The 23073-nt window shown below is 37.4% G+C and overlaps 1 protein-coding gene across 2 annotated transcripts in view; it reads left to right on the top strand.

Moving 5' to 3' along the window:
• GRB14 (growth factor receptor bound protein 14) overlaps positions 1 to 9097 on the top strand; it is a 61417-nt gene extending 52320 nt beyond the window's left edge. For both annotated transcript variants that reach the window (XM_027733601.2, XM_027733602.2), the window contains 5 exons: positions 78 to 194; positions 293 to 350; positions 442 to 529; positions 4048 to 4141; positions 8030 to 9097. In XM_027733601.2, the coding sequence (XP_027589402.1) occupies positions 78 to 194; positions 293 to 350; positions 442 to 529; positions 4048 to 4141; positions 8030 to 8176 (504 nt within the window). In that variant the 3' untranslated portion in view covers positions 8177 to 9097. The remainder of the gene's footprint in view (positions 1 to 77; positions 195 to 292; positions 351 to 441; positions 530 to 4047; positions 4142 to 8029) is intronic.
• Positions 9098 to 23073: the final 13976 nt, after the last annotated feature.

Genomic DNA, 23073 nt, shown 5'->3' with positions numbered 1-23073 from the left:
TGTTTTCTCAGAAGCTCGCTTTTAATGATAGATCTTGTAAAAAATGAGCAAACTAAATTTATTTTTCTTTGTTGCAGAGAAGCATTTCAGAAAATTCTTTAGTAGCAATGGATTTCTCAGGACACAGAAGCAGAATTATAGAAAATCCAACGGAAGCCCTTTCGGTTGCAGTTGAAGAAGGATTAGCATGGCGGGTATAAATACCTTTGCTTTATCAGAATAGTATTTTCTGATTTGCTTTTTTTTTAACAGAAAAGCTTTGAAATCATGTTTTTACTTCTCTCTTATACAGAGGAGAGGGTGTCTCCGACTCAACTCACATGGTAGTCCTATTGCCATGTCTAACATGGGTATGTGTGAGTTAATTTATTGCTAGAGAAATGCAATAACTGGTTCTTTCAGTAAAAGGAGAATGTTTTTCACAGATCTTTATTTCTATAGCTATACACAGATCTCAGTCGTGGTTTCATCATAAAATCTCTAGAGAAGAGGCTCAGAGACTTATTTTGCAGCATGGACTTGTAGATGGGTAAGTTAATTCTTTACATGGTTTTTTTGAGACATGTTCCTAGTGAACAATTCCTTCTTTTTATTGGAGAGGAGTTGGAAGAAGGAAAAGTTTGCACTAACCTAGTAGGAATAAAAAATTCTTTTATATAGGGCTATCTGGGGATCTGTTGCTTTCTATTTTATATCATTTGGAAGCAATAAAGTGGTGATCTAAGACTTCGATTCTGTCACTGACCGATTACTTATGTCCGCTCAGAGCAAAGCACTTGAGCTCTGTATTTGCACAATATTCTCTGGGAACTGTCAACTTTGGCACTAGTGTCTTTTGTATCTCTTAGTGATGAAAGAATGAAAGCAAGCCTGAAAAGATTTATTCTGAGATGAACTGTGCTGGGACAGACGTTGAAAAAAAAGTATGCTTTTTCTCGTGAATTGACGAAAAATTGTATCCTGCTTTAATAGTAAACAATAAAGAATAGGATAAAGGCTTTTATTTTTCTCTCATTTAAGTATTAATTTAAAAAAAATTACAAAGTAAGCAGGTATTCTATGTTCACATCCTCCTGGTTTTCGTTCCTGTATTTTTGTCCTTACTTCTGTAATAAAAGTAAACTTGGACCTCCTTCATTCAGTGAGTAATTCCGTAAAACTCTGTTTCTTTGAGTCTGTTTCCAGTTAAGTACCTGGAACATCAGATTGCTTGTTAAATTCCTTCAGTTTTAGATTAAGTATGTTGTAATACTATTTTCTACATCTACAGAAAGGGCTCCAGGGAAAAAAAATATGAAGGGAAGGAAAGGGGGAAAAACCCAGTCATACTTAGTGCAAGGATTGTTAATTGGTCTTCTGCTTTTGTATTTTTATTTATTATTTAATTTCAAGGGTCCTGTTTTTAGGCCTGGCTAATCATCCTGAAACCGATTCTGTACTCTGCATTTATTTTTGCATTTTTTACATGGGAGGGACAGGACATGGGGTTGCATCCCCCATGTATTTCTCAGCAGGATGTCATTCCAGGCCTGCTAATCTTCCAGTGTATTTCTTACACAGTAGATGAAACCCAGGAGATTTGGCGAGTAAAGAGCAATGGTGTTTGAAACGAGCAAGTGAATACCTTGTTAGCATTAGTTTAGTACAGTGTTGTTTACATGATATTCTTGGCTTTATTCATAGTTATGCACTGTGCTTCTTGGGAAGGATGATACTCTTGTGAGGACTGTCTAGAATTGATTAGAACATTGGTAGTATGAGCTCTCATATGCTGTCAGATACATATTCAGGAGTTACAATGAGGTAATGAATACATGATATCATGTGACTAATGCTGTGCTTTTTGATGGGCCAAAAGAATGAATTATAACCAGAAATACAGCCATTTCTGATGGGAATAATAAGACACTGTTCTGGGAGGGGAGGCAGGGAGAATAATCCCTCTTGAGCCTTTTAAGGTGATCACAAGCAAGGAGTTCTTGTGCATATATGACAGAGGTAGTAGGTCCTATGTAATACCGTATGTACCAACAAATATGTTGTCCGTGATAGTTTATAGAAGATAAGGGGACTATTATATAAAGGATCTACAGTAGTCTTAGTATTTGGATAAATCAACAACAGAATTAAGGACAGCAACCATCTTAAGGCACCCTATGAAGGAATAAAGTTCTGTTCTGATGTAAAAACAATTTTCTTAAAGAAACTTACATAGCAATATTGTAGATTTTGTACTTTACCCTCTAAAGGATGTTTGAAGACTTTTCAGTGATAAATGGTTAACAGGATTGCGAACTGATCAGCATCTGGTTGATGAATGGGATAACAGAATTACCAAAAGGCCCATGGAAAATGCAACTGGTCATTCAGAGAAGTTTATTGGGGAGCAGCTCTCTGGAGTCATCCAGCATGTCTAAAAACCTCCTGCCAGCCAACGTTTCTAAGATCCTGTGAACTACAACCCTTTCTTCATAATAAAGTTTTTAAAGGTTCTTTGACAACTAAAGTAGGTCTATTGTGATAAGGTTAGAAAAGAGTAAAGATTTTTTTATCTGAAGGAGAAGAAATGTTGCTTATCTTTGCTGTTAAGGAAAAAAGTAAGAAAATATACTTTAAAAGAACTGATGAGTGGGAACATAAATCCTAATCAATGTGTTTAGTTTGTGTGTCATTTAATGCAAAGAATCTGTCGTAACTGTGTTCTGAACAATTTCCTTCATGTCCCGGAGAGGCTGAGAGGCCACTAGGTGGTGAGAGCGAGCCAGCTCGCGGAGCCCGCGGCTGTGGAGACGTCTGGCTTGTACTTGTACTGCCGTATGCTGAGTTTGCAGTTATCCCTCTGGAATAACTGAATTACTATCAGAGCTCCAAATTAGTCTGGATAAGGATTTTGATAGAAATGGTAATGATTATGGACTCCAAATTTCTTAATTCCAACTATTTTCTTACTTTGGAAAAGTAGGACTCTTAACAAACTTTGAGAATGAAATTGGTACTTTGGAACCATGCCAGTAGTCAGTGAAAATCCACTGTAAACCTTTGGCGGCTTTCTTTGCCTGAAATTCTTTATTTTCATATATAGTAGCTGGGCTCTCATTTCTGGTGTGTGGTGGGGTAAAAGTAGGTGTTCACTAATGCTCACTTGATTGATACCTGCAAGTCCATCTTGCCCATTTCTTTTGTGTCCTGAAAGAGGAGCATGCTTGCCATTGGTGCATTGGTTAGCTACAACAGTTCCAGACCTGCACAGTGCAAGCAGTTCATACTCTGTCCACTACAAAGCTATCTATCAGGTACTTCCCTCTGTCCACCAAACTGTTCTCTGCTGATATTCCAAACCGTGGGATTTGATGAAAACTGTCTCATACTGATAATCATCCTTTCCTGTACCAGATTATTCTATCACAATTACAGCAAAATTGTGTTTTTGTCGATGTCCTGGTTGGAATAAGTTGTCAGTGAACTAGTTGCGGTGGCACTATTGGCCATTGAGAGTGTTGTGATTTGAATAATGATTCCATAAAGCAAGCAGGATGTAACTACGTCTTGGTGGGAATTTTGGTGCTGTGCAGAAGTGAATGTGCGTTTATGAGTATTGGCCAGATGTGGAAAACATTCTGGTATGTCTCTCATTACCTTTTCTGTAAAATTTCTGTTTAACTACCTTTGAATTTTCCCTATAATGCTTGCAATTTCGATAACTGTCAGAGTCCAAAAAAAATTTTTGTTCAAAGCACAAACTTTGAGGGTGCTTTTCTGTCTGAAGAGATGCATTGTAATTCTATGCAGTGTAAAAACTAACGCCTACAGTGTCATTTATTCTGAGAATGCATGTTTTTCACATAATAGACAAGGTGAAGAATTTAAGAGAAAGTATTCCCAGTGACACATTTGCAAAGAAATACAGATTAAAAGCCTAACTTGCGTAATTGATATTATTTTTGCTTTTCACTAATACTTACTGTAATGAATTTCAAACAGTTTTAACTGGATATTTACAAAAGGATTTCAAGTGATCTTACTGTGAAAATTTTCAATCTCTTTTAGGGTATTCCTGGTACGTGATAGCCAAAGTAACCCCAAAACATTTGTATTGTCATTGAGTCATGGATTAAAAATAAAACATTTTCAAATTGTACCAGTAAGTAAATTTTTTCAGTTTATGTGTGCAGTTGTAAAACCAAACAATTGAATAACTGTGATAGAGTATTGATGGATTTTTTTTTCTTTTGCTGTTCTATGGAAGATGTAAACCTGTATCACTAAATATAATTAGTATTCCCTAGTAGACTTGAACATTTTTGAGCTTTGCTTTTGATTTGTTCTAAAGCTTGACTAGTAGTATGAAATCCAAAAAAGTTTCTTGAAAAAACAGACAAGTCTATTTCAACAGGAATAGAAGCAACCCTGAAGTCATGAAAATCATGTATTAATAGAGGTCATGTTGCCTTTTCATTTTTCAGTATGTGCACAATTTCTTAGTCATTTGTTTTGGACTGTCTACGATGTGTGTCTATGTCTCACTGAGTCATCTGTTCAGGATAGTTTCAATATTTGTAGTCAAACATATTTTGTTGACCTCTGTTCTTGATTCATGTTATTATGATATATTCATGTCCAGGTCTTCTTCAGCGGGACAATTTTGTAAAAAAAACCCAAAAAACTGATATCTTTATTTAATCCATCTACTTTGTAGGTAAGCTGAAATTTCCTAAACTGGAATCATATTTTTATCAGTTTTCATCGAACATACTGTCCAGTTCTGCCAGAATAGCCAGCCTTCTCCATTGCTTCCACTCTCTCACGAGGTGGTCTGTGCAGGTTTCTTTACATGCTGCTTCTGTTGAGATGAGAAGCACTTAAGCATTATGTGTTTTGGCCACAGATGCTTGTCATAACTGAGCAGACCCATAGCTTTTTCATCTCTCTTCACAAGAACCTTTCTTCCAGACCACTTAATACTCTAGCGTCCATGTTTCTTCCTGCTGAAGTTTCTATGAGATTCTTCTGTTTCTCAGTAGAAATTTGTGTGGTGGCACATTTTTTTTTGTTTCTGGTCTGTTGATCCCCTGTGATCATTCACCACATTTCTGTATGCCTTACCTAGGGCTTGTAGCTGATATCCTCCCTTAAAAAAAGTTCCTGTAGAATAAAAGACTGAAGCATTATTTGGAAGCAAAAAAGCAAATCAGTTTAGTTAAAAGAGCTGTCCAGGATTTTGTTATGTTTAGATAAAGACAATGGAGGAGTCCTTAATCCAAAAGTGATGACTATGCCTTGGGTCCCATGTAAGCATCAATATATGGTCTGTGATAAGAATCCCAGGTGTAAGATCTCTATGATTCTATTGACTGCAGTAACTTCCGGTATTTACTTTGGGATAACTGTTGTTAGATTTAGAAAACATCCTGAACTCCATAGAAATAGTGTATGAGTCTGCTTTATTAGGATGTCATTTAACTCTCAAATTTGAGACCACTTTTTCTTTCCCTATCAGGAAACAGACCCTCTCTTTTCTAGGAGCAGATGTAGCAGGAAGCTGCAGTTACCTTCAGTTTTCTCTGAAATGGATGATTCTCTTTTTCCCTTCAAAAAATTATGCTAAAACCTCGCTCTCGTGTTGTGGGATCTTTGGAGGAACCAGGAATTCTTTGTTTTGATATATTCTTTGTCTATACACTTGGGTCACATTTCACCATACTGTTGGTTGAGAAGACCTATACCACTTCATTGCAGAACCTGTCCTACTTGATGGAAATTTTTTTTAATTGGTTTTTAAGTAAAGCAATTTCTCCTATGCTAGTAACCAGAAAAAAAAAATCTGTAGTGAGAACAGCTTAGTCCAGGGAGAGTATGTGGGTATGGAAGCTGTTTGTCCCCCAAACATAGGCATGTTCCAGTTCCTTTCTGTCACTTAATTTCCAGTTGCATTCAGTACCCTCATGCCATTCTCCATAGCCTGACTTACACATGCTCTATTTTTGCTAGAACAGTGCTCTTTAAGGAGTTCAGAAAATTATTCCTTGAGGAGGGGAAGGTTTTGGTTCCAGTTTCTGCTAATCTAAATGAAATGATTATTTTCTAAGAAACAAGGCATTTTGTATTACTGCAATAAATTCATAGCTTATTAGCTGGAGATCAGGGTTACCTCTTTGAATTTCAAATTCCACTGTTCTTCTAAAATCTTGCCTGTTTCCAGTCATTGAGAAGACAAACTTTCCTACTAAATGTAAATAAACAAATGGCATTATTTTTCTCTTGTATTTTAGGTTGCTTCAGATTATACTGCATTTAAAAAATGTCTCCTTTTAGGTAGGGCATGCAGCTTGCCTAGTTCAAGCTTCACCCATGTTAACAGATACCTCATGTTAACACTGGTAACCTGTGCAAGAGGTGTTGCAGGTGGGTGGTAGCGAATTGATTGTAAAAAGTTCAAAAGAAAACCTTTGGGATACGTTCAGGATCCTTTACTGTGTTTTTCAGCCTTTATACTCTGAGCTTATACAAGTTAACTTCAGTGTAGTCTTTCCCTAAATTAGCTCTTCTGTAGTACGTATGAAAAAAGGAGAATTGATACACAGTTCTGGGACTGTCTTTTTCCAATAAATGTTCTCTCATAAGAGCCTTCTTAGCTTGCAGAAGGTGTTAGGTTCCTGGACAGCATAACTTTGATACGACTTTTTACTTTGCAAAATATTGATAGCTTTAGAATTAGCAATCTGTCTGGTATTCATTTCAAGGTTTGGAACTAACTTGGAGGAGGAAACTAGACATTTGAATTGTTAACTCTTCCTTGTCTGCTGTCAGTTGGCAGGAAAATTGCATGCATAGGGAAAGTCCAATGAATGATAATCCATTTTCAGGTTCTTGGCTGGAGCACAGGAATTTACACATACACACATTGGTAGTTCCTTAACTAGCAGTGTTTGACCTGGTCTGACCAAAGTCTGAGAATAAAGAAATTACAAACTACTTCCAGGCATGGTAGAAAGGAGTAGAATAACCAGGCATCATAAGCAGTTCAACAGCTGCTTGCAGATAAGAAATCATAACTACAGGTAGCAGAGCTAATTATATCTTCTCCCTTCCCCTGTACTCAAGTAGGGTAGTTGCATCTTTCCCTAGCACACCATCTGCTACTCTATGCTAGCCCTACTTCAACATCTTCTGTTCACTACTCTGTCAATCTTGTATCTTTTTTCCCTTTTCTTTTTAAAAATAGTTGAAGAAGTTTTTTACCCTCTATTTACAAGAATATTAATTAGTCGCTTTTCCACTAAAGCTTCTTGATATTAGACATATTAGTAGTAGAGGAAATAAATCAAGAAATTATATAGTCAGTAGCACAGTCCTAATTGTGCAAGAGCTAACATTCAGTAACTTAGAATAGGGAAATACTGATTGTAAATTTTTAAGCATCTACAAGTCAAAAGGAATCTTTTGCAGTTTCTTCTTTCTCTCCTGTATCTGTGCTAATACACGCATTTGGAACTGCAGCAATTTTTTCTCCTACAACAAAAAACATCCTACTAAATCAAGCATGTTACTTTTGTGATGGGCAGTGTCTTGTGCAGCTGATACCATCCAGCACACCCCAGTGCACTAGTGTGTAGCCTCATCACACCTTATGAATTAAGTGATAGAAAATCATGGAATATGAATGGAGCAAATGTTGGAATCTCTGAGTAACTTGAAACTTGGTTGTTTTGTGTCACTGTGTAAAAACTCAGAGTTCATATTAACTCCAGCTATCATTCCAAAGCATAAAGTAGCATTGTTAGTGCAGAAAGAATATTCCTATATTTATTTAACTGTTCTTTCCTTTTAGGTGTGTTAAAAAATGCATTATTTTTCTGTCGTTTATTTTTGATGTTGGTGTGAATGATCACTGTATTTTTCCTTCTTTCAGTAGCCGTAATATTGTGAATATATTGGTCTCTAAGAACACTTCTCAAACAAGTATTCCAATCAGGAAGAAATACCATAGCAAAAGAGGATTTTATTGAATCTTGTTTTTCCATTTTTACAGTTGGAAGATGATGGGAAGCTATTCTATACCCTTGATGATGGTCATACCAGATTTACTGATCTCATCCAGCTAGTGGAATTCTACCAACTTAATAAAGGAGTTCTGCCTTGCAAGTTAAAACACTATTGCGCACGAATTGCTCTTTAACCAAAGCATCTGTTGTTTCATCAGAGGGAAAGGAAGATACTAGAATACTTTTCCCCTAGAGGCAATTTGTATAGTAAAAAGGGGGCAAAAAGCATTACATTGTAAAGATTCTATGTTTAAGCTGCAAAAAAAATTTATATTCTATATAGATAAGAACTTTGCTTTGTGATTGTCACAGCAAAATTAACTTTATGGTTTTAAAAAACCGTTCTTTCCTATGTAATTCTTCAGTGCTGTCTTGTACTTTGGGTTTTTTTTCAACTGAAAACAGTTTTGAAAAATATTGTCTATCTCCTACAAAAATATAACTGAAGGAAGATCTTCGTTCTTAGGTTAAAAATTAACTTTTTGTCTCTATAAATGTTTCTCATAATTTCTGTTCATCACATAAAAGAATAACATTTACTGTGGTGAGGTTAAGAAGCTGAACTGCACATTTTATTTGTAAATAAAATGAATAAATATTTTGCACTATATTTTTGAATGCTACTTTGAGGATTATCATATCCAAAAAGTGAAAAAATCATTAAAACCACTTATAACTGCTCAGTTGTATTGAGTTGTGCTATTATTGTTGTAATATTTTAAAGGATTTTTTTTTTCTCTAATGACTAAATCTATATCTTTGTACAGAGCAGGAGTGTCACTTTCTTGGCTGTGGAATGTATAAACATGCATAAGTTATTATGTAGTGCATAACATGGTTTAGTGCATACCTATAGTCTCCGACACAGAGAGAGAGAGAGAGAGAGAGAGACCTCTTAAATTTTGTGGATTGTTGCACAGTTAAGAAGGGAATCAACTTCAGTTACTCTTTAAAAATAAAGGTAATGTCTTAATATTTGCAAATTAACAATATTTACAGTACTTGCAAATAAAAATAAATTCAGTGGGCTTGACTCTGCTGAAAACCTTGTGAAAGTGTATGTGCAGTCAGTTCCTAGCTTATTTTATTATTTATCACAAAATAAAAATGTCAATACAGCTATCGGTCAACCAGTCTTTGCAGATTACCAAGTATCTAACAATCCAACTAAAAGGAACTGAGGTGGTAGACCAAGTCAAATTTGGGACCATAGCATTAGAAATACTTTTAATATCTGTGTTTTGAAAGAGAGATGATATTGCTGCATCCTTGAACAAAAACTCGAGTGCAATGGGGCCTGAACTGAATGAGGCATCCCTGGATGTCCTGATGCTTTGCTGTCCAAGAGATTTGATCTTGTTATGAGGGTTCAGGACATTGTCCTGGATATCTCTGTATGGTAAAAGGTGCTATTTGAAGATGGGCCATCACACCGAATCCAGCCCCCTTTCCTGTGCTTGCTTGGGTTCTCTGACTGTCAGGCATACCATCTGTGCTGCTGCAGGAGTTTCTGGGCAGAGAAGGTAAAGGAGGCCTGGGTAAGGGATGGAGTGAGTTGGACCCGAGGCACAACAGTGCCAGTGTGTGTAAGCTGTGAAGGCCATGTAGATGGAAGCATTAGAATAGTATGGTAACTGTAGCCTATGGTTTTGTTATTGTGTGTCTGTGGAAGGCAGGCATAATAACATAATACTGTGATACTTAATTTACTGACTTGATCCACACATCACTGACCTTTTCCTCTGGTATGCATATGCAGTCTTTAAAGCTCATTAAAAAAGCTGCTTTTCCTAATGTGTACCAAAGATGCAACATATGTGGTGCCTAAGCTCATTACATTAGGAATGCCTTGTAAAACTCTTTGCAGTCTAATAAATTTAACTCTTAAACCTCAAACAAAATTTCAAATTGTACTTAACAGAAAAATACCATTTTAATTAAAGCCTCTTCAGATTCACTTCAATAATGGGATTACTTCTCAGGTAGTGTTACTTTGGGTATTGATGTAGAATAAGGAGAAACTTTCTGTGCATCCCTGGGGTTTTTTTACCATCATGGCCAAATGAATTGTCTACTGTAATCCATTTCTCCTTGGACGTGTGAAAGCTTTGTATTTGTATTTAAGTATGCATGCTTGGTAGAGAATCTAACTGCTCAGTGAGTGAGTACCTGTCACCTTTGGACCTATCAGAAAAGAAAAGGGAGTGTAAGTATTATGTCACATTTGTCACACAGTGGAGAGCCATCAACCATCGAAGCTTTGCCTGCTTTTCCACTTTTTGTTTCAAAAGTGAAATTGAAAAAAAAAACCACCAAAAGTAAACTGAAATAAATAAAAACCCCCAAACCCAAGTAATTGCTTAATGAGTGTCGGATATGGACATTTGAAAGTTTTTAACTGTCGAAATTTCTTACACTGCAAAGCGTTTCTTCCTGCATTTTGACAGTTCTCTTAATTAAAATCTAAACAGAAATGTTGCTGAGAATACATTATTTCTTTTATATGAATGTGCATACCTTTCCTGAACTCTGTGATTATTTGTGACTATGCCAGAAAAAAACAAACAAGTAAAACTAATAAAATCTAGGCTACCTCCTTGTTTAAATGTTACTGAAGAAAGAAGCACAAAGGAGGTAGTCTTAATGTGTAAAAAAAACCCCCAAATACCACCCCTCAAAAGCCCCAATATTGTGATATCCCAGACTACTTCCAAATGTCTTAAATGGTACAAGTGGTTGATATGTGACTTGAAAGATACTTGCTAGCAAAGAATATTTTCTTGTCAGGAAAAACAGCAAGGAATTTTTGTGAGATCGCCCAGAATATGTCTGACCACAAAGTTCTTTCAGGGTGTAGGCAATGCTGTTTAAACAGAATTTCAGTGTGTTAACTGGCGCTTCTAATTAGGAATACTACACTTTGGTGCTCACCTTCACAAAGAAAATTGGCTGATCAGGAGTTGTTAACAGCTCAGGGAGTAATCAGTACTATTTTGGGCAAGCCAGTCTATCTGTCTCCCAACATCTGCTCCTCTACAAAATATGGACAATGTTATATCTATCTCATAGAGTGTTAAGGACAGATTTTATTCTTTCAAAAAAGACCGTAGAAACTGGTATTATGTGCAGAAGGTTTTTTTTTAATCCTTTCAGAAGTGATATGTTTTTACCTTTACTTGATGGAAAATCAGTGCCAGAACACCTAGTTTGAAGCACGGTATTTGAAAAACTTTTTATGCTTTCTTCAGAATTCAAATTTTACTTTCTGGGAGTGTGTCTGTGTAGTGCACTGCCAGGAAGAGAGAACTGAGCTTGCCATGCAGAGGTACTAGAAGCAGCATAACTGCTGGAGTCCAGCTTGCTATCTGGGGTAATTAGCCCTGCAGGGGTATGCGCTGCGAGATGTGAGCTGGTTCAGAGATTGCGCTAAAGCTCGGCATTGTATTTGTTGGCATGGCCTTTGTGCCTTGGTTTCAAATCTTAAAATCTTCTTGGCTCAAAGGAGATTAAAAGTTAATTCACTGCTTTCATAATGCATATACATACATGGCCGGAATTAAGGTTACATGGACGGCATTAAATGACATTTTTAAACTTCTGAGTGTTTTTACTTAACAATCTTATTAAGTCATTTAATGAATTTTTTGAAATGTAGTAAGTCTTCAAGTCATCCAACCAAATGTTTTGAAAGAGAGCTTTAACCCATTAAATAAAAGAGGATTATGTATGTAACTAACTACAAGTGGTATCTTTCAAAGATAATTGAATTTGTGTCAAATGTCTGTTACATCCTGGTTTAAGAATTATAGCATTTTGTGCTTCCCTTGGGGGTAGAATGAGTATGTAGTGTCAGTAGTCTTGAGGTGCCTCATTTTAAGTTAGAATCAGCTTATTTCAAGAAAATGGTCTTTTTTTGTTGTTACATTGGTAAAAGCTACCCAATCTAAACAGAATCCACACAGTCACCAATTAGTTTTAACTGTTTTAACCTGTTTATTAGATGTAACTTGCAAATCAGTCTAGCACTTGTCTCTAAGAAATCTGGTATGTACCTTTTGTTACCTTTATTAATTTAGTTTAGAAAAATATAAAGCAATTTACAGCATTTCTGTTTAGTTAGAAAAATAATTATTTTTATTATTGTCCTGATATTTCAAACTGCTATTCTAATACTCACACTGTAATGCATTCCATTTCTAATTTCAGCTTTCCCTGAAATCATCGAAGATGGGACATACCCCATTACTTGAATATACTTGTAAGCTTTCAGAGGTTAAACACTTATGGTCTATGCATAATCAATGTGTATGGTAGTGCAATTAATGTTAACTTTAATGAAATGCATGAATATTTAAAACTTAATGAATCTGGCTTTACAGCCTGGCTCACATATGTGAACAGTATTGACTGTTGGCCTCTGGATGTCAGCAGTGTATCACGAAATTCCTGTAATCAGCCGCTGTTTTCATGCTTCCTCCCAGAAATATCTGTGACTTGTGGTCTCTGCACACCTCCAGAACACCCAGTGCTTTTTCCTCTTATAAATTATTCACTTACTCTGTACCAATTAGTTCTACTAGTTGCTAGGTTTGTTATCAAGTTAAGCTTCAAGACAAGAACCTGAACTCAATGAGTGATTAAAAATTTATTAGCAGAGATGATTAAATATGCAGATAGTCTGTGAAGCTTGTTCTTGAAACCATTATATTACCTTTTTAATACTAATGATTTGTATAATTAATTTTATAAAAGCCTGAAAGTCTTTTAAAAAAAATCAGAGTAGGACATAAAAGGGAAGAGATTAAATGCAGAAGAGGCAGTGAACCTGAGCATTAAAACAGCTCATTCACATGTATAGGCAATAAAGTGATTTCCTTACAGGAATAGTTTGTGGTTTTTCTTCCCCTCTGCTAAGTTGATTATTTTATTAATCTTCTAAGCAATTTGGGAAAACTCTTATCAACTAGTGAGTTGTATTTTCAAAATAGAACTTGATGTGATTAACGCTGATAATACAGATGGTTCCTCTACACTTTACAGTTAAAACCATATCAAGATGCAGTTTATACATCATTTGAGCTCATGATGGATGTTAGGCATGTGAGGAGCCCCAGGGCTTCCATGGCAAGGAAGGTACAGGTGCATTAATGCCACATGGAACTGTGGGGCAGTGTGGCCAGTTCCAGGTGAAGTTTGTGAAAGAGGGGTTGTCCCCCACACTGGTCTTTTTTAGATGGTGTGTTGGGTGGTGAGCAGGGTCTTCACTATCACAGTGGGGGAGCTGAGACCCTCCAGAGCCTGGATTGATTAGGAACAGCCTGGGGCTGTTGAACCTGCAGGACTGGCTCAGGAGATGGGCCTGTCCTCCTTCCCATGGGGGAAAGAAAACAAATTACTTTATTGCCCCTTAAGGGACTAGGTGGAGTGGAAAGTTGGTCCTGGGGCCTGGCTTCTTGCTTTCCATGTTCCTGAGAGAAGAGAGCCCTCATGGCAGTGTGGAGAGCCAAGGTGGTGGCATCAGCTGTGGCCGTGGGCAGTGCAGGTGGCTGGCGCCATCCAACAGTGCTGGCGTGGCACAGCTCTTGGCATGTGCTGGTGTGTGCTGTGGTGTGTGAGATGGTTTGTATCACCTCTGTGAGAAGACTCAGGAGGTGACGAGACCTGGCCATGCTCTGGGAGCTGAAGCAGGCCAGATGCGTGAGGGAGGTGCAGGGTGAGCTGTGGCTGTAATCCCTCTGTGCCATGCCCTGCGGGGTGGGGCAAGCAGCATTCCTCAGGCACTGCAGTGGGGAGAGCCAGAGCTCACCGTTCTCCCCTCTCCTTCCAGCTCTGCCTGGTGCAGTGCAACCAAAGGCCATGACCGGTGGCCCCAGGCACCCCATGGGAGTGGGTTGCTGTGGATGAGGCTGGAAGAAAGGTGAGGACTTAGCCCAGCTTCTCCTGGGGGCCCTGGACAAGAGGGACATCAGCAGCCCAGTAGATGCTGTGGTGCCCTTTGCCTCCTGGAAAAGAAGGAGTTGCCCCTCAGGTGAGGCTGATGAGCCCCACCAGCTGGAAACTGCCAGAGTTAATGAGTTTCACTTAATAAATGAGGGTGGTTTCTGTTTGACTTGAGGGAGTGTACTGTGAGGAGGTGTGTTGTGCCTTGAGGTTGGCATGAATAGTGAGTAAAATTTATCTTTTTTGGGACTGGGGCTTTGAGGTGGGAAGAGGGAAACAATGAGTGGAGGTTGTCATGCACATATTGTGTTGCCCTTTTTTAAAACTCTTCTTTCTATAAATTAGAGTGTGTTTATTTTTAATAAAGTGCTAAGCTCTGTAGTAGCAGTATTTAGGCTTCAGTTCCATGAAGTGCAGTATGTGTTTCTAGCCTTGGCTGTAGTTGGCAACAGAACTACAGCACAGCTCTTACAAGAGTGAGACCCAACCATGGTGTTTGTATTGCAATCACCGCTGATCTTACATGGCTAGGAGGTCATGTGGAGGGTAAATCTAAATAAAAATGGTTGTTCTTTAGGTAAAATAGAAGGTGTGCCTCTTTGATGGTGAGAAATTGAGACTGTGACCTAGGAACTTCCTTAGCAGAAAGAGAAGTCTCTGGAAGTATTTCTCTAGTACTCTTGGACATATGTTGACTGAGATGTACAACTTTCCTTGCTTTTTTTCTTGCTCTAAGTCAAACCACCACTTTTTATAAAGATACTTTGGCTTCCCCTTCTACAATACCAGATATCTACTTAGGGAAAGGGAAGGAGCAGAGGAAAGAACATTAACTAGGGTAAGATTGTTGGTAGGAAAAAACTGAGAGCACATTGACTGAGGTGTTTGCTGCTTTTCTCATTGTGACTGAAGCTGAACAAAGTCCTTAGTCTTGCATTCCTGAGTATGGTGTAGTATGACATGCTGCTAATTAGGATCATAAGTTTAGACTGGTTTTTAATGCCAGTGAAAACTTTCTAAAATGAAGAAAAATCCTTCAAGTGAGGGAAATTGAAATATATAATTTCAAATGCCTTTACTGTGCAGGAGGGAGAAAAAAAACACATGAAGCTTTCACAAGTTGGACTGTTTGTTTTGTTTATTTGTAGTTTGTGGGGTTTTTAACAAACAAAAAGCTTTCCTTTTTTTCTGAATTTTGCAGAACTCTGCAGTTGCCAAATCTACAGCCTATGCTAAATGTTTAAGTTCTGGAAAATAACTCATGGAAAAATATCTTCTGATGATGGATGTGAGGTCAAGTATGCAAACTAAAATACTTTCTCCCCAGTTACATGGTATAGGGCTGTGGTGCTCAGACCATATGCATAGCTAGTTATTTTTAGGCATTTAAGGAGAATGTAAAGGAGGTGATATGTGTAGGAGGGTGGAAGGGTATGGAGAAAATTTTAAAAGATGCTAACACTTGGAACAACAATACTTATGGTGTTGGAGTGATCCCCCCCAACCTGTACACATCACGTCTGAAGGGGTTTGCTTCTGTACTGGACAATTAATCAAGTCCTCATTTCTGAAATTATGCATGTACTTTTTTGTGTGCTGTACATAATGGTATGGATTTCAGTATGCTTAAGATAATGTGTGCAAGTGTTGGCAGGATCAGAGTCAAAGATGTCAAAAATAACTTGGAGGGCTTGTGGAAATTCACAAAGTGTAATAAGGTGATACTTCAATTGGTGCTGAAGTGGAAATTGTAGCTGATATTATATTTAATGATGGACTGTGGTCACTGGGTTCACTGTGACTGAACAATATCCATCTCTATTTTTGAGGTAAATGAAGAGCAGTATATGAAGTTGAACTAAGAATTAAGAATGTTTTTCTCTTGTACATTGATACTGCTATTTATACTTATTATCCTGTATTGTGTGTATAACAAAAAAACCACACAAAAATGCCAACCAAACCTCTCCTGTGCCAGCACCAAGCCTTCCTTAAAGAAAGGTTTGCAGTAGGAATCTATATTTGAAGTGGCCTTGGCCTTGTGAAAGTGTAAGATGTATGATACTTTTGAAGAAAAGTTTCCTTATTCCTCACCACTGTAGATTAGGGAATGATCTGTTTCTGTTTCTTTGCTAGCAGTAAAGCTGACATGCTAATTCAGAGTACCAGCAGTTACAGCTGGTACTCATAAGGGCCTCCCCATGGCCAAGAAGTACAGCTGAATTGTATTACCCCTTTGCTCAAGATAATGGAAGTTTGCAGCAAATGAATTCTAGGTTGTTCTATAATGAAGTGGAATGCTTATTTGTCTGCAGGAATGTGTGTTCCACTTCTGCTCCTACTTTGACTTGAAATAAGGCCATATAACTCAGCATGGATTTAGAAACACAGGGAAGAATGAATATGCTTTTACCATCTTGTTTATCCAAGGAGTTGCAAGACTGTTAACTATTGATATTCTTCTAGGATTTCAATTTTTCTTTCCCTCTGTATATAATTCTTTCTAGATTATATCTTTGTTACTTGCAGAAATTAATCTCAAGTATTTTTGTCAGTTATTTATTTTACTAGAAATTTTTCTATAGAACAGAGGTTTGTAGTTCTTTGAACAAGTTTTTAATGTAATCTAGAAGCAACATTGGTTCTGTAACTACAGTTGCTGAATCTGGTGCTGAAAGCATGATACTTATTGGATTCATGCACATGTATTGTTCAGGATGCTTTCAAAGTTGTAACAGTAGGAGAAAGATGTATTTGATGTTATACAGGCTTATCACAAATAAATGTGGTGTTGGAGGAATTCTGCTATATTAGATTATATAGACCAAAAAAGTCAAGTTTAAGGTAACTGACCATCTTTGTAGTGGTTTGCCTTTATAGTATATGAGACTGGTTGTGGGTAGCTCGAGAGAATAAAAAAAAAAAATAGATCTCCTGAAGAAGAGAACAGTGATGATGAAGAATCTGAGGAAATGAGCTCCAAGTAAAAGCTGGAGAACTATGGCAGTTTAGCCAAGTGATCTGTGGCAGTTTGAACCCTGAAAAGCCCTAAAAAGTGGAAAAGTAAATGACAAGATGAAACAGAATGCATTAGAAAAGAACAACCACTTCAGCTGCTTGGGGCAGGGGAGGAGTCTGTCTGACCCATAATTGTGAGGCATTTTTGCAGCGATGTGCACAAATTTGAAAATTCTCATCAACTCTGTTAATCACCTTTGGAGTGTCATGGAGCAATTCTGAGCTAGTGAATTACTGGTGTTTTTACTGGATAATACTCAGCAGCCTAATGTTGTAGGGGAGGTTTTTTTCCGAAGGAGGTGTATTTGTTACCTGAATCTAAACTTTTTATGCTCTACCTAACAGAAACAACATAAACTGGAGGCAGGTGGAAAGATGGTAAGACAAAGAAATGAGATATACACATTGTATGGGCTGCAATTATGAGGCTTGAGCAATGGTGGAGAGACTGGTTAGAAGTCTTATTTCTATTTAGTAATATGGCATCATTTGCTGATGGCACGTAGTTGTAATTCAAATGTAGTGTCTTGTGACTCTTCTGTTTTAGGGTTCTTATGCTGAAGATATGAATCTACACTTTAAGACTTAGCTTTGGCAATTGTTACTTGTTACTTGAAAGTTTCATTGGAAGCTGACTTTGAAGTGTTGAAGTAGTTGAATGTGCTGTGAAGTTTAAAAGTAAACTTTGCTGTGATATCTCTACTGAAAAGCAGTGTAGATATTTACAAAAAAAAAGGCAGAAAGGTGGAAACCACATATGTAAGCATGTTAACTTTTTATTAAAGGAAATCATTCCAGGAGTCCTCATTAAGCCAGGACAATATTCTAAAAGTGAATATACATGTTGACAGCTACACCCATAAATTTGAAAACTGCAAACATGTTCAGCATAAAAACCATTTTTGAAAAAAGCTGTTACTCTGCCCTTGTACTAATTTAAGAATTGTTCATTCATTCTGATTTTTATAGTTTCTTTTCACATATAACTGGGGCAGTTTAAAAAGTACTGTATAGACTCTTTCATGATGTCACAAACTTCATAATGACAATGATTATTTTTAAAAATGCACACATAAAGGCTCAAAGTTTCAAATAAGATCAATAATTCCATTCTTTTTCATTTTAAACAAAGTCACCTGTCCATAAATTGCACCTCTGTACATCATCCTTGCAAGGAACTTCGGGAGTTCCCGAGAGTGGTGATGTGAGTTTAAGTCTCTTGGCTCTACCACTAGATTTGGTGAAGTGGTTTTCTTGTTCTATTTGTACTCTACCTAGACATAACAAAGTCTTCACAGACAGCACAAGATTACGTCAAACAGGCTCTTCTTTCAGTACCCTTCTGTCAGAGAACATTCAAGGTACACACATGTTTAAGTTGGTTTCAGTGAAGTACAGAGTTCATATTAATGAAGCTTGGATAAGTGTAATTGGTATGGAGAGAGACTTGAGTATTCTGCCTGTGGATGCAGACTCTGAGGCAAAAGAAATAATCAGTCCTGACCTCAGGTTTGTTTTCTCACTGGAAAGGAGGAAGAAGGATTCACTTGGTCTGTTCTGCATGGGTGGAACCAAAATGGTATTTGGGATAAAACTATGGGTTGAAATGGATCTTGGACGTTAAGAAACATAGTGCCATTTTTTTTTCTTTTTTGGAAGGGGGATGGTCCTTGTTTGTTTTGTTTGGGTTTTTTGGGGTTTTTTTTGAGTGGGTAGGTATTTTTATGGTTACTGTCTGTATCCAAAATGTGTGTGTACAATCTAATTACTTGTATTTAGCAAATGGCTTCCAGGTTTTACATGATGATAATTTGTTTACTTGGGAAGGGAGTGCAGTTCATGCTTAAATGTATGTTACCTTAGATCTGACAAATGGCCTGCACTTAGTTGTTTTCTCTACTACTCAAGTTAAAATACTTTTCATAGAAAATATATTCCTCTGACTTTGCTGGCGTAGTGATGTAAGAAGGAACAGGAAAGACAAAGAACTGATGCGAAAAATAATTTGATGACACTTGAGATAAATCAGTACCTTGCCCATATAAATAGTATTTATGAGAGATTTTGATATGTTGACTGATCTCTGTCAGTATAGTGGTTTGAAACTTTTGATAGGTACATAGTATGTTTACTTTGATAAATGAAAGACTGAGGTAGAACTATGACTTGAATCCTCAAGGATTCACATTAATACATGCATGTTCATATGTTGGTAGGACTCCAGTGAAGACTTTGAACAACTAAAAAGTACAATTTTGCTACAGAAAGGTTGGCAGGTGTGTTGCACTGCAGAAAATAAATCTACACAGAGTTAAGGTAGTCGTAAAAGCTGCAGAGTTCCTGGACAGTACTGACACAGAATCTTTCCAATGAAATTAATTGCTGACGTAGTGCTGTTTCTTGCCTCTTCCAGTCTAAGTAAATGTAAGTTTCCTCAAACAGGCTTTTTATTAGTGAATTTTAGTGGAAACCATCTGGTAAAGGAGACTCTGTTTGTGCAAAGTACTTCTTTCTCTCTGATTAGTCTCTAACAGATTTTCATCTCTCATTATACTATATGTTATTTGTGGGTAGTGGGAAGAGAAATAAGAGTAAATTGATTATCTAAATCAAGTGTGTCAGCAGCAATTCTCAGTCAGTCTCTGGGTATTACTGCTTTCCTGTGTATTGAATTAGACTTCTGCCTCAATTTTATGATTTGTAACACATTCTGGTATCTTTGATATAAACAGGGCACGGAAACAACCCCCAGTATTAGTGTACATAAAGAATTATTTTTCTTTTAAGGTGTTCAATAATAAAAAAAACAAACCCAAACCTTGATGCATCCAAAGGAGGGCCACAAGGATGGTGAAGGGTCTGGAGGGGAAGCTGTATGAGGAGTGGCTGAGGACACTTGGTTTGTTCAGCCTGGAGAATAAGAGACTGAGTGGTCTTCAGCTTCCACATGAGGGGAAGAGGAGAGGCAGGAACTGATCTCTTCACTCCAGTGACCAATAATAGGACTCCAGGAAATGGCCTGAAGCTGAGCTGGGGAAGGTTTAGGTTGGATATCAGGAAAAAGTTTTTCTCATGGAGGGTGGTTGAGCACTGGAACAGGCTCCCCAGGAAAGTGATCACAGCACGAAGCCTGACAGAGTTCAAGAAGCATTAGCACAATGTTCTCAGGTGCATGGTGTGATTCTTGGGATCTCCTGTGCAGGGTCAGGAGTTGGACTCAATGATCCTGATGGGCCCTTCCAATTCAGCATATTCTATGATTTTATGCATAGGAGATGTTCTGTGTAGTAGAAACTCAAGCACAAGTGAGGCTTCAAAAAGCTCATTTGGCTTTTGCACATTGTCTACAGCTAGCACTTCAGAAATCATAGAATGACTACACCATGGGCTTCCAAAAACAGCACTGTCACTGAAGATGAGAAATAAAGCAATGTAGCCTACAGCCAGTAACACATTAGTCTGACATAAACACCTCTGCATTGTCTGGTGTTTGTGCTGGAAAAAACATCTTTAGAAGGAAGAAGAATAAAGGCTCACCGTGTCATGCTGATGAATGTGGACTAAATATAGTGACTAAAATTTTTTACTTGCGTGAGATTTTCAGTTTTCCTCTGTTGACTGAGCAAGATTAGTTTTCTGCAGAGGTAATAGAGAGCAAGAGTACATGAAACAGTGGAAAAGAGTGCCAAAGAACTAGGTGCCTGACACTGCAGGCATCTTTCACTTCAAAATTGAGATATCTGCCAATTCACTCACTGTTGATTCTGGTGATAGGTGGGACAGAATCATGCTGGTGTGGTACTCTGAGGTCAGAGAAGAAAGTGTGCTTTCAGTTATTTGCTTTTTACCAAACATTAGCATTAAACTGTTTTTAAGATGGCGGACTCAAAAATAATTCCATGAACTTGTTCAAGAATTAGACTACTGGTACCTAGCAGGAAATATTCTGATGTGTAACCTATGCACTGTGTACATATTAACAGAGCATAGCAGTGTACCAAATATATTGATGAAATATTAGTACATTTAATGGCATCCAGATGTGACTATTATTGTGTACAGACTTTTTTTTTTGTAATGCAAAACATGTTATGTCTTTGAGTAAGAGTTCACATTTTTCTTTTGTGCCAGGTGCAGGAGTTATCAGTCAATTAAGTGAACAGTGATATTTTTATATGGGCTAACAGATTTTTAAGTGATTCCTAGACTAATACCTTTTCACTTAATGGTTTGGAGATTTTGGGAGGTTTTTTGTGCAAAGCAAGCTGCTCTTGTATTGGAGAAAAAAGTAGATGGAGCTGGGCAACTGAGCAAATATGACCATATGGCAGCATATCTTAGCATATCCTTCCAGATTCTGCTGAGGCAATAATAGCAGTAAGACTTCTATGTTATAAAATAACTTCTATATCTAGGCCCATTTTCCTAAGGGTAGTTTAACAAAACATAAACCTTGTAGTATTAATTTCATAGTCTAGTCAAAACTACCTAGATGTGTACAGTTCCTTGTTAAACTTCCTTTTCCAGTCAGCTTACTTTCATTTTTCAATTCCTCAATACTTTCTTATAACTAGAGGTAGGGGCCCATGCAAATTAGTTGAAGGCTATTATTTCCTTTGGATCAAGGAATAATTTTGATGTATCCCCTCTCCTGTGAAACCTTCTGCCCCAAGCTTCTGCACCTGGAAAACTGCTAATGATTGTCAGAGGTGGAAATGGAAGCTGATTGGTTCAGTGTGAGAGATGGAGAAAACACAATGGAGCACTGAAGAAATGACATTAAACTATTTGAAAAGAGAAGTACCCTTTGCCTCTAGGAACATCTACTTTGAGAGTAAGGGTTTCTCCTCCCCTCATCCCAAGAGTCTGGATAGGATAGGGAAATGCTCATTGTGATTTTTGGTAATGTCTCCAAATTAACTTAAGTCAAATGGACTCAATGTTCTCTTCCTACTAGTGGTCAATTTTAAATGCTGTTAGCAGGAATAAGATATAAGAACTGTAAGGAAGAACCTTCCTTTTTGTGCCTCCTTTTGCAACCAGCCTGTCAGTAGAGACCTTCTTACAGTGGGCTGCATCTTGTCCTTAATTAGTCACTACTGGACCATGAACTATTGGTAGCTGTTTGGTTCCATTTATTGACATCCACCTTGTCTCAGACAAAGAGTAGCACTTCTCATTGTGTGGATGAAGTTCTTTGTGGCTTTTTAAACATGCTGCTTGATATGTTTGCCAGGTGTTTATAGGCAACAAGTAGTCAGCAGGTGATGCATCATCACCTTTACTTCAGCAATTGTTACTTTATAAACACGGGTGAAACTCTCCTTTGCTGGGAAAGAGACTAGTTGAAGAGTTGAACTGTCTCCCTTTTGAATGTTTTCTATATTCCTCTTGGCTCTTTAATGAGGTTATCAGAGCTGCATTTCAAGTGAAATGTCTGTGTGTATTTTGATTTACAGAGCTGCATAATGTTTTGATTTTTTTGTGTTGGTGGATTTTTTTCTCTTTTTTTTTTTCTTCTTCAGTTTTTAATACTTTGCTAATTTTTTTCTGCCCTCTGAGCATTGAACTGATGTTTTCATAGTGGTAGCATCTACATTCTGACCAATCACTGAATATGCATGCCTCAGGGTTATTCTTTCCCATTACTTTGAATTTAATGACACTTCTTATTTTCTCTATTTAAAAAAAAAATTAATTACTGCAAAAGTATCATGTTGGACAACAAGGTAAAGGGAAATTAAAGAGGATTTATTGGAGATAACTAGCTGGTCTGGCTTTCTAAGTCAAGAAAGGTACTGATCCTGAAAAGAAGGGCTGGTAAATCTAGGACTCTAATGAAGAAAGCAGGAGTGGCATGAATGAAACAGTATGAACTTCGGCTGGAAGGAAAGTGGAGCAAGAGATAGCTTGATTACAGAGAAGTTTGAAAGTAGAAACTTTTTTTGTTTCTAATTTGGTTCATAGAATCATTTGTGTACACTTTTACAAATGACCAGTAAATTAAACTTCCGAAAATTGCCATTTGTAACTATACCAAACTGCCAGTTTGAATGGTCTGCGAAGATATCTT

The sequence above is a fragment of the Pipra filicauda genome, unplaced genomic scaffold (genome assembly GCF_003945595.2).
Source record: "Pipra filicauda isolate LSUMZ 115617 unplaced genomic scaffold, ASM394559v2 scaffold253_size2546935_pilon, whole genome shotgun sequence".
NCBI classification, from domain to species: domain Eukaryota; kingdom Metazoa; phylum Chordata; class Aves; order Passeriformes; family Pipridae; genus Pipra; species Pipra filicauda.
The sequence above is the reverse complement of the archived record's forward strand: the minus strand, read 5'-3'. Positions and strand labels throughout refer to the sequence as shown.